The 13052-nt window shown below is 35.4% G+C and overlaps 1 protein-coding gene across 3 annotated transcripts in view; it reads right to left on the bottom strand.

Annotated features, from left to right (window-relative positions):
* Window positions 1-13052, bottom strand: part of GRM7 (glutamate metabotropic receptor 7) — a 1027380-nt gene that overhangs the window by 546456 nt on the left and 467872 nt on the right. For all 3 annotated transcript variants that reach the window (XM_031954369.1, XM_031954361.1, XM_031954377.1), the window contains exons 3-4: window positions 2165-2306; window positions 1036-1190 (exon numbers count right to left, since the gene is read on the bottom strand). In XM_031954369.1, coding sequence (XP_031810229.1) covers window positions 1036-1190; window positions 2165-2306 — 297 coding nt within the window. The remainder of the gene's footprint in view (window positions 1-1035; window positions 1191-2164; window positions 2307-13052) is intronic.

The raw sequence follows: 13052 nt of genomic DNA, 5'->3' as shown, positions 1-13052 counted from the left end.
GAAAATTCAGAAGAAGCTACAGGTAGTACAAAAGTGATGAGACAATTTTTTTAATCTCAAAAAAATATAAGAAAGAAGCTGAGAAAAGTCACCTGAGCTTTCTAAAAGCCTACACAGAACAAGCATCCAGCATTGTGGAGAGAATAATTAATTAGGCGAGAGTGGAGGCATAGCAAAAAGGAATGCAAATATTTGATTCCCCTTTGAAAGAGAAGCTAGAGCTCATTTTAATGTGTGAAGCATATTTCAGGGAGCCTTTGGAGACGAGGCCTAACAAAAAGAAATACAAAGCTGAGGATCCATGGAGGAATTCTCTTTCTTTACATAGTGTCTACTTTTGAAAGAACCTTTCTTTTCAAATTAAACAAGAACATAAATTGTAATCAGCAAGTTTTGCTCACCCAGAAGGATGCCAATTAGATTCCCCTCCACCCTCTTGCTTTTGGAAGGTCCCTGGGGCTGCTAGGAAGGCAGAGTCCTCAAAAGCTTACAGGGATGCAAGAAATATTGGCTCCTGAAAGGGGTGATATGCTATGTAATCACAGGCTCACAGGGCTGTAAGGAACCTTGAGAGGTAATGGGGAGAAACATTTCCCATAGTTATCCTGCTAGGAAAGTAATGGATAAATTACAAAGGGAATTTATTCTCTCAGATAATGCATCTCACTCATATAGGATTGTGAGTGTATTGTTATTTCTCTTCATATTAACTGAAATGCTATACTATCAGAAAACTCCTGTGGTATAAGTGAAAAAAGTGCATGTTAATAACTCTACCATTGGGAAAATAATAGAGTTCACTGAAAAGAGGAATATCAACTCAGAGAAGGCACTGGGAAAGGTGTGTGACCTCATTTGTGTTTCACAGATGTTGGGCTTGAAATGCCGATGAATAAATAATGTATGAGCCATAAAGCCATGGGCTTATACACTTGTCTTTGCCCACATCATACCTAGCAGCCATTGAGAATCACTCCCAGACCCTCTTGGCTCTGATGAAGTGGAAGAAGCAGCCCTGAGAAATCCATTTCTTACCTTCTACTGTGGCTCTTTTCGGCTGAATGGTGATGGCTCCTTCAGCTATGTCTTCATGCTGATGTAACGGGTTCACTTTAGAGCCCCAGCTGTCTGATCCAACCCATAGGAAATGTCCCACTTGGTCTGCTCTTTTGGCTGCTGCCAGGATCTGTCTGTGGAGAGTATAGCACTTGGAGTTAATGGAAAGGGTAGAGCAAAACATGTGTGCTTTAGCCAGCCAATCAAATATAACACCTAACTAGTAAGTGTCTGACAAAAATACAGTTTCTACTATACCATGAAATGCTTAGTTGTAAAATACAAATCTGTGCTTCCTTAGAACTTTAATTTAAATGCCTTGTTAAAGAATATTGGGATGATAGATTCATGTTCTAGATTTTATTTTTACATACATATTAGGTATTATGGGTTTAAACAACTGTTAACTTAGTTTTGTCTTTCTTGTTTGTTGAGGTGGGATACAAGTTTTCTGATGACAAGAAATCTTCTCCCTGTTGTTTTTATATCATCATGCAAAATATATATTGCATATAGCATGCAAAATAGTGATTACTCAGTGTTCAAGGTTTTCATGCAAAGAAAAGCTTCCAAGAGTTGAAACTTTGTGCGTTCTCTCTTAAATCTGAAATGAGAACTTATTCCATTCCTCATAGTGACATAACATTGAGTAATCAATCATTCTGTTAACCAGTGATCTGGTCTCATGCAAATGCTCGACTGAACTCCAGTATCAATGATCAAAAATAATGCCATACTCTTATCTATTATAGCATTTCAAACATTTGTTTTAAGACATGCTCTTTAACATAAGAGATAAATGTTTTCTAGTTTTGGATTCAAACAGAATCTCCAAAGGCTTTATTGATCTTTAACTTTTAAAAATGATATAACACAGCACTTCTCTTAATAAAGGTGGGGAGGAGTCCAAAATGAATGATAGCAACCTGCTGTGACTTGCATTGTTTCTTATCATTAACTATGCAGCTTAGAAAGAATATATTGACTTTGTCAGTATGTTATAATAGCTTTGATCCAATACTCTCTTTTTCCTGCTGGTGTCTTCATCCTGATCTGCCTCCTGAAAGCTGTCACATGCATATTAACAAACTTCATCAGGCATTCTTACTTTATATCCTCATCGTTGGCAAAAATCACCACTGCCCTGGAGTTGGGAGTATCCAAGAGCTGTTTGATAATTCTATCAAAATCAATGGTCTTGTCTTTCCGTTCTTGAGGGATTCTCACCGACTGAGCAATGCAGAGTCCACCTGTGAGGAGAGAAAGATAAACAGAGAGAAACATAGATAAAGGGGGAAAGAGAAAGAGAGAGAGAGAGAGAGAGAGAGAGAGAGAGAGAGAGAGAGAGAGAGAGAAGAAGAAGAAGAGAATTGTCAATAAAATACTGGGAGAGAAATAATAGTGGCAGGGATTAGAATGGTAATAAGTGAACAATTATTTTCCAAATTCCTGATTGACAACAATTCCTCATGGCAATCTTATTGAAGTCATCAACTATGACACAGTATTCTGAACCACTCTTCCTTGGGATACTGCTTCACAACTTTATTGTTTCTGCCATATAATCACAAATGTCTCACTGTACTAGGATACATAGATGAAACTGGTTTAGGGGAATGAAGACTGAGGCCAAAGAAGAGGCAATGTGGAAGAGAGCTGGGATTGTGGATAGAATTCACATAATATAGATAGATAAGAAGCAGCTTGCAATCATGCCTTCCACATTGGGTGGCCCTGTGACTGTGGCCAAGTAACTTTACATCTTTTTGCTGCAGTGAAATTGTGCTAAAATTATTGTAGTACCTGTCTCATAGGGTTGTTACCAATATATATCTAAAATAGTTTGAAGATTCCAAAGCATTATAGAAATGCCAGAAAACACATAGGGTGGAGACAGGACCTGTCTCCTTTCAGATGGTCATCTGCTATGCAATTTACAGCAACAGCAAATTGCCTAAAGAAAGTGCCTTCCCTTAGTCACATAAAGAGTTTGGGTAGGAGACTGGCTGAAACTAGATCTTTCTGACTCTTTGTCCAGCCCAGCTTTCTCTACACTGCAGCATCTGTCTCTTCTAGATCTATAAATGTTATTTTTTTTTTATGTAGCCAAGGGTAGTATTGTTCAGGTTACATTCATTACAAACATAGAGAAGTGGTAGTTGCTTTCTACCTGTGTCTTAATTGACTGAGGAAATGAAGAAAACTGTCTGGAGAGTGTGAAAATGCCTTGAAGTCAGAATGAATTATTTTTTAAACCATGGCATCAAATATAGTTCAATTCAACATAACTATCTCTAGCACCTATAAGTGCCAGGCACTACATAAGTGCCATGGCTAGAAATACAAAAACTGAACAATCTCTGCCCTCAAGGGATTTGTTTTTCCTGGTGAAGAGGTAGGGCAAGTTACACACAAAATCTGTAGACCTAGGTAGAATTCCAGAGATCAAGTGATAAAACTAAGGAAGCCATTGTGAAATTTGGTTCCTTCTGGCTATGAATGACTGCCATCTTTGGTCAAATGACCATTACTGCTCCCTCCTACTTATGCCCCCACATATACTTTCTCTCCATAATCTTTCTCTCTTCCTCTTCTCATTTCTTTCCTCCTTTCCTGACATCTTTTCACTTTCCCTTTCCTATCTCCCCTTTACTTTCTCCCATTCCCCTTCCCCTTTTGTTTCTTTTTATCATTCTCCCCCTTCCTTAGAGCCAGCTATGTAGATCAGAAAGACCTGAGTTCAAATATACCCTCAAACACTTAATTGATGCACAATCCTAGGCAAGACACGTGACCTCCATCTGCCTCTTTTTCTTCAACTGCAAAATGGAGATCCTGCTTTGTAGAATTGCTATAGGGATCAAATGATTGCATTTGAAAAATATCTGGCATATAATAGGTCTTTAATAAATGTTTTTTTCCCTTTAATTCCTTACTCTCCCATCTTTTTTCTTTTTCATTATCTTATTCCCATTTCCTCTAGCTTTTTTTCTTCTTCCTCGTGTTGCTTTTCTCTTAGATAAGTTGGGGAAAGCCAATTGACCTACACTTAACACCATACACCAAGATAAGGTCAAAATGGGTTCATGACCTAGGCATAAAGAATGAGATTATAAATAAATTATAAAAGCATAGGATAGTTTACCTTTCAGACCTGTGGAAGAGGAAGGAATTTATGACCAAAGAAGACTAGAGATAATTATTGATCACAAAATAGAAAATTTTAATTATATCAAATTGAAAAGTTTTTGTACAAACAAAACTAAAGCAGACAAGATTAGAAGAGAAGTAATAAACTGGGAAAACATTTTTACAGCCAAAGGTTCTGATACCTCATTTCAGATATATATAATTGACTCTAATTTATAAGAAATCAAGCCATTCTCCAATTGATAAATGTCAAAGATTATGAACAGACAATTCTCAGATGAAGAAATTAAAACTATTTCTAGCCATATTGAAAGAAGCTCCAAGTCATTATTAATCAGAGAAATGCAAATTAAGACAACTTTGAGATACCATTACACACCTGTCAGATTGGCTAGAATGACAGGGAAAGATAATGTGGAATGTTGTAGAGGATATGGGAAAACTGGGACACTGATACATTATTGGTTGAATTGTGAATACATCCAGGTATTCTGGAGAGCAATTTGGAACTATGCTTAAAAAGTTATCAAACTGTGCATACCCTTTGATCTAGCAGTGGTACTACTGGGCTTATATCCCAAAGAGATTTTTAAAAAGGGAAAGGGACCTGTATGTGCAAAAAATATTTGTGGCAGCCTTCTTTGTAGTGGCCAGAAGCTGGAAACTGAGTAGATGCCCATCAATTGAAGAATGGCTGAATAAATTGTGGTATATGAATATTATGGAATATTACTGTTTGACAAGAAATGACCAGCAGGATGATTTCAGAAAGGTCTGGAGAGACTTACATGAACTGATGCTGAGTGAAATGAGCAGGACCAGGAGATCATTATATACCTCAACAACAATACTATATGATGATCAATTCTGATGGATGTGGCTCTCTTCAACAATGAGATGAACCAAATCAGTTCCAATGGAGCAGTAATGAACTCAACCAACTACACCCAGTGAAAGAACTCTGGGAGATGACCATGAATCACTACATAGAATTCCAAATCCCTCTATTTTTGTCTGCCTGAATTTTTTATTTCCGTTACAGGCTAATTGTACATGATTTCAAAGTCCGATTCTTTTTGTAGAGAAAAATAACTAACTGTTTGGACATGTATACATATATTGTATTTATCTTATACTTCAACATATTTAACATGTATTGATCAACCTGCCATCTGAGGGAAGGGATGGAGGAAGGAGGGGAAAAGTTGGAACAAATGGTCTTGCAATTGTCAATGCTGAAAAATTACCCATGCATATAACTTGTAAATAAAAAGGTATAATAAAAAAAAAGTTGGGGAAAGCCAGGCACTCACCCAACAGAAATAATTACCCAAATCTAGTATTTGGTTAGAAAAAAAAAGATGTTTCATCCAACTCATTTAGGGAACTGGAAAGGAGGAAGGGTAGGGAGAAACTGTCATTCTAGCAACCCAATTATGGCTTGAGAAAGAGATGGGAATCATGCCCAATCAGAGCAACTGAGAAAAATGTCCTCCATGGAATGAAGACAGCAGGTTCAGCACCATTGGTTTTGAGTTTGAAGAAAGAGAATCCAAATCACCTTCCTCAAACTGCTCAGAGGATGTTTGGGAGAAGAAATGGCTACTTTGCCACCTTCCCAGCAGGAGTAAAAGGAATAATATTGGATAGAAATCCGGCTTCCCATCAGGATTCAATTACAGCTGACTAATTAAGCAAATTATAGTAAACTCCATTTGGTGTGATTAGTAGAAGGGTGTCTTTTGCATATAGATCCAGGATTCTCCCAGTGGCCCACTAGGAGAAATGATTCAGGGAGGGTATATTGATTGTATAGAAGAGAATGTTTCTCCTGCTAATGTAGGCCCACAGGTGGGCCCAATCAAAGGCCTCAATCACCAAAAAAAATTCACTATTAGAGGAAGTAATGATAATGAAAAAAAGTTTCTAATGACTTATATGTAAAGACTGACAGGACTGGGGAAATAAGTGGTAGCAGAAGAGAAGAAACATTGCTTTCCTGTCCCTCTAATCATGCTTCATTCTTATGCTATATAAATAAATTCCATCATCTAGAAGCCTTAGACCAGTACTATCCATATATGCAAATTTATACTAATTGATTTAAATATAGTTCCTAAGCTAGTATGACCATTTGAAATGATGTTTAATGTATTTAACTAAAGAGAAATACACTGTAGTGTGGAAGATTAACAGTAAATCATTAGGTCAAGAAAATCTGGGTCCACATTCCATCCCTGATACATACTGGATGTATAACATTGTACAAGTCAATTTTCAGTGATCTCATGCAACTCTATAAGTTACAAAGCAATGATGTGTGATGGGTGTCTGTAAAAATGATTCCTTTATTGAGAGTTCTCTATATGAATAAAATCATGAGTCCAGACCAAATTTAAATTTTTTAATACATTTAATTTTAAGGGGGTATGGCATGACTTCATATGTGTATTTGATACCATATTACTAATCTTTTCAAAGGGTGAAAGAAAGGGAGAGAATTTGAGACACAATTTTTAAATGAATGCAATTTTTTACATGTGATTGGAAATATTTTTTATAAAATAAATAAAAATATTAAAAACATGAAAAAATGTGAGGTTTATGAAAATCTATTTTCGTAATCCATAGCAGTTCATAGCCATTGATATAACACTGAAATTAAAGAAAGTTTTTAGTGGTTCCCCCAAGGAAACGATGTAGACTTCCAATTCAAGCCAATAAACTTTCATAAAGCTCCTATTATAAATGAGGCACCATGATGGTCACTTAAGAGAATTAAAACAAAACAAAATGCATAAATGCTTGTGTCCTCAAAGTGCTTTCATCTTAGTGGTGAACCATGAAATGTAAACATGAAGGCATGAACATGAAAATTAGAAGAGGGGAAGAAGACCACACAACAAGTAAACATGATGGGTCATTGCTTCATGTAGGAGATGATGATTGGTGTGAGCCCTAAAAACAGAGATTTCCAGATTTGGAGAAGAGAAGGATTAGAGCTAGGGTTAGGGTTACAGGTCTGGGGACTGCTGAGGCAAAGGCAAATCTTCAGATTGTTGAAGAGAAGTGAATTTACTTGGACCATCCACTAGCCTATGCTATTGTAACAATCATATTTCTGCACAAAGTTAAGTCCTCGTTCCATTACAATTTTCTTCAAAAGCTATGGATCCTAACTTTAAGTCTTCATAGAGAGATTCAATAGGGGAATTTGGGTGGAATACAACATTAGTGTTGTGAACATACAAAGAATGGCGTTCTTTCCTTCCAATCAGTGTCTTTGGTTCTTAGCTCAAAAAGAGATTGTATATATAAAGTGCTTTGCAAAACTTAAAGTATTAGATAACCATTAGCTATAATTATTATTATATAGATTATTATATAATAATATTATATTAGCTATAATAATATTTATTTTTGATGATGGTTTCTTAACACATTTAAAGGAAAATAACCCAACTACTAGTATTTGATGTGCGCATTTTTCACAGTAACAATGCTTCATATGATCAGTGCACTTCTGGCTAGCATTAGGAATTTCTGACTAACTTTAGCAAATAACCCTACAAGTAAATGTATTCCAATGCTCCAGAAAATGTAGCTCTCTTGCTCCTTATTATAATTCCAATCAAAATTTACTGACATTTCCATGTCATGTTAAAAGAAGGCATACTCCTTGGAGAAGAAAAAAGCATAGGAAAAATAAACAGACCATGCCATCAGCAAACAAAATCTTGTGCCTCAAGATGAAGGATAATGTCTTAGAATCAACTTTTCACTCTATAATGTTTCAAATTTTGAGAAGCACTTTGCATCCATTACCTCATTTGGGTCTCCAAAAACCTTGTGAAGCATACCTTATGTATATTTCTGCCCAGTTTTATAGATGAGAAAACTTAGACTCTAGTTCTGAATGATTATGTACAATCTACATGATTATGTAACTAGTTAAGCAACAGAACCCAGGATTTCCTGACTCTGAGACTACTATTAAAATAACCCATAAAAATCTGTCACTGATTTGAAAGACTACAGTTATTGTATTAATGAAAATGTTTTCAACTTTCTGGAAATTCTGACAGTTGTATAAGGACAGGAAAAAAAAAAGGAGATTTATTATTTTTTTTTCTTCTGGATACTCATAATATCCAAGAACATCTAATGCCAGTCAGAAGAAATGTTCACATAGGTAATGGCAAACGTTAGTTTTTTTTATTATTATAGTTTTTTTATTTAGAAGTTATATGCATGGGTAATTTTATAGCATCAACAATTGCCAAATCTTTTGTTTCAATTTTTCCCCTCCTTCCCCCCATCCCCTCCCCCAGATGGCAGGTTGACCAATGCATGTTAAATATGTTAAAGTATAAATTAAATACAATATAAGTATACATTTCCAAACAATTATTTTGCTGTACAAAAAGAATCAGACTTTGAAATAGTGTACTATTAGCCTGTGAAGAAAATCAAAAGTGCAGGTGGACAAAAATAGAGGGATTGGGAATTCTATGTAATGGTTCATAGTCATCTCCCACAGTTCTTTCTCTGCGTGTAACTGGTTCAATTCATTACTGCTCTATTGGAACTGATTTGGTTCATCTCATTACTGGAGATGGCCATATCCATCAGAACTGATCATCATATAGTATTGTTGTTGAATGATCTCCTGGTCCTGCTCATTTCACTCAGCATCAGTTCATGTAAGTCTTTCCAGGCCTTTCTGAAATCTTCCTGCTGGTCATTTCTTACAGAACAATAATATTCCATAATATTCATATATCACAATTTATTCAGCCATTCTCCAATTGATGGGCATCTACTCAGTTTCCAGCTTCTGGACACTACAAAGAGGGCTGCCACAAACATTCGTGCACATACAGGTCCCTTTCCCTTCTTTAAGATTTCTTTGGGATATAAGCCCAGTAGTAACACTGCTGGATCAAAGGGTTTGCACAGTTTGATAACTGCCAAACATTGTTAATATGGAAAATACATTCACCAAGAACTAGCTGCCATGTTATTTTCCTTTGAATGTGTTAAAAAAAATTAGGCCACAATCTGAAATTTACATTCCAATCTATGATTGGTAGTAAGGATTCAGAGGATTCAGTCCTTTATTCAATTTTATGTGTATCATAAGCCTTATTATGTTCTCTTTATTAAAGGGCCAATCCTAAGATAGACATTCTTGCTTTCCTCTAACATCCCATTATAATGTCTGGCCATTGTACCTAGCAAAGATTCTAGTATTGGCTAGCTTTGGCAGAATTTCAACCTACTATTCCAGCCCATTCCTTCCCCACCCTCTAAATCCTAGTTTTTAAAATTGTGGTTGATGACCCCATATGATATCTCAAAACTGAATGTGAGGGGTGACAAAATTACTGATAATAAACCAGTATTGTTTTATTTGTATACTTATTTTATTTATCTATATTCCAGGGCCATCTAAAAATTTCTCAGGGGAAAAAGGTTACAGGTAGAAAAAATTTAAGAATCCCTATTCTAAATGATAATTTTATGAGATTGAAACCTAAGAATAAAAATGGAAAAACTACAAAAGTAATCCATACATACTAGGAATCACAGTATTCACATTCATATGAACTGACCAAGACTCACAGAACTAAGTCAGGAGCAAAGAAGTAATAGAAGAAGTAGAAAGTTTCCTCTGACCTGTAGTAAAAAAAATAGGGTAGAAAATTAAAATAATGGGTTTTTTTTATGATTTCACAAGTTAAAGGGAACTCGTGATGAGAAACTTCCTCAAATGATACATATCTTCATATCTTCTGCCATTTACCATCTTGTCTAAAGATGGCCAGGTTAAGGGACTTGTTCTTACTGCAGTCCCATTGTATAGATTACAAAAAAAAAAAAAAAAAACTTGAAAATATATTTACTCTGACTCAAAGTTTAATGCTCTAAGCATTATGTAACACAACATCTCAATAAAAGCAAATTATGGTATATAAGGTTGATGTTGGCATAGAATACTAAGGTTACAGAGTATTTTCTTAACAGTCCTATAACGGTACTAATACAAGGCTTTTTTTTTTAAATATCAATTTTGCAGATAACAACTGAGGCTCACATTCTGTTTCACATTCCCTTACAGCCAACTTCTTGCCAGCTCTTCTGCTTGTCATTGCATTCTCTATGCCAGTAAAATCTGTAACCTACTCAACTGAAGCAACCTTCAAATCTTACATCATGGACAAAGTAACATAATTCTTATGACTTTGGAGCTCCCATCTTGAGAACTATTGGTGATAAGTGTATCACATGGACCATCACAATCAACAAGCTCCATCCATATTTCTCATGATACCCTAGAAATTTTCTGGCCAGCCATTGTACCAGTAAGGATAGACCCTTCCCATCATCCCATGTGTCTATCTGGATGTCTTAAAATTATAATGTATAAGCATTTAGGAAATGAGTTAACAAAAATAATAAACAAATGAGGCAGTGATCACTAGAAACCAGCAGGACATCATTGTCATTGCAGGAGTGGGGCATTCTGTCACTAAAATAAAATAATAGAATTACACTCACATTCAGACTTAACTTGAGGATTTTCACAAAGGGGTAGCCCACTACCTCCTGAAACAGCCCATTTCATTTTTGCACAATCCTAATTATTAGAAAGTTTCCCTTGACATGTAGCCTAAATTTTCCTATTTACATTTTTCATCTATTGCCCCTGGTCCCAACTTCAGGATCCATGTCAAAAAATTCTAATTATTCTTTCATAATACAACCTTTTAGGTATATGAAAAAGCCTATAATGCTCTCCTTTCCTCCTTCTACTCTTCTTTCCTATTTCTCTTTTTAATCAAATGCACAAGATGTACCAGGTATCCATCCTTTAGTAGTGAACTATATCAGATGACTAATGGCATCCCTCCCAATTTTGAGATTCTGTGACTCCAGGAATGTTTTCTTTGTTGGTTTATTTTTCTGATTCAGAAAGTTCAGAAGTCAAATTATTTTTTCCCTTAACAAGAACACAAACATTAGTTTATTTTCATTATGACCATGTTCCCCTGTGGCTTGAACAACCTCAGCAGTTGTAATCAGTTGCTGATATTCAAAGCAGTACCTTCATTAAAATGCACCACACTGCCAGCCCCGGTCAATAATTAAAGGTCTAATGGGGGGGGGGGGCGCGGGGGGGGGCTAAAATAATTACAATGATTCTAAATTACTGCTTCAAGATCCCCAACTATGCCCTAATTGTCATGTCAATGGACTTTATGAATCCTCCTTTTCCTTGACCTCATTGAAACTTTCAACTATATTTACAGCTCCCTCCTCCTGGATTTTCTTCTTTTTCTTCACCTGAAAGAAGCTGCTATTGCCTGATCCTCTATTATCTTTTTAACACTACTTTTTCTTTCTCTTTCATTGGTTCCTTATGTTTTTTTTTTTGCACTTCAAGTGGATATTCCTTAAATGTTTACCTTTGACTCTCTTTTGTTCCTTCCTAGACTCATCCAATGACAGTTCTCTTTATCTACACAACTTCCATAATTGCATCTCTAAAAATGACTATTAAATTCATATGACCTTGATTTCTTGTCTGAACCTAAGAATGTCTAACCTAGATATTTTCATCTGAATATCCCACCTGAATCTTAAATAAGAGTCCTTTTCCTTCTGACATTCTTGTTTCTGATAGGCATACAGTGACTGACCTTGTCCCCCATGTCTATAACCTCAGAGTGAGAAATAATGATGATGATGATAGCTAACATTTATGTATCACTTTGAAGTTTATAAAATACTATATATATATATATATGTATATTTGTATATGCTTGCATGCACATATTTGTGGATATAGTATGGAAGATATATGGAAGAACATGGATACAATTCAAAGAATATGAGGAGGTAAAGATGGGTTGTGACCTATGATGGTGCAAGGGCTACATACAGGCACAAAGTAACAATTATTTTGAAATATGTCACATATAACTACATTTATACATTTATTTCTGGAAATATATAATTCCTTTCTGAAATGCTTCAATGTCTTCTTAAAATAGGACTTTAAATAATTTTGAAAATATAAATAATTTGGTTCATTTGTATATCACACTGTATACATGTAAAAGCATACCAACACAAGGTTACTGCCATTTTACAACTCTCCCATTAATTCTTAATGAAGTTCTCCTTTTTCCATCTCCATCTCTGTCTCCCAAAACCCAAGTGAAAAATTTGGGATCTATAGGGACTTCAGATTGCCAAACCTATCTATAGATCAAATATATTTGAAAACCATCATTCTATGTGGGGTGCAAAACACTTCTCCATCTCCTCAAAAATAATCAGAGTAATGTGTTGCCCATATATCATCTTCCTCAAAGCCTTTTTGTTCTCATGGGATTTGACACAATAATGGAATAGAAAAGACACTTAATAAATCCTTGTTTGATTGCCTGGAGTAGAAATGAACTAAACAGCAGAATTTCTGTGATTTCCTTCTATCTACATTTTGTAGAATTCTTTATCCTTCCCTAGATTTCCTTTCTGACATGTCTTGGTTTAAGTAGTAGACTATTTCTGAATATAGGAAAGGAGGAAGACAGGAATAAAAGTTGCACTAAACATTTTCTAATTGTTCAAAAACTTTTTCATTCAAATTTGTGTATACTTTGGTAAAATTAATTTGATTTGTTTTAACTTAAAGACTTTAGTATCTCATGAACATCAATCATTTACTGAATATGGTAAGAATGCACTTTGCTCCTTGAGCAATGGTGAGAAGTTCTCTCAATAATTCACTTTTTCTTTGAGTAAATCAGGGCTTCCCCCCCCCAAAAAAAAATGAC

Source organism: Sarcophilus harrisii, chromosome 1 (genome assembly GCF_902635505.1).
Source record: "Sarcophilus harrisii chromosome 1, mSarHar1.11, whole genome shotgun sequence".
Classification (NCBI taxonomy): domain Eukaryota; kingdom Metazoa; phylum Chordata; class Mammalia; order Dasyuromorphia; family Dasyuridae; genus Sarcophilus; species Sarcophilus harrisii.
The sequence above is the reverse complement of the archived record's forward strand: the minus strand, read 5'-3'. Positions and strand labels throughout refer to the sequence as shown.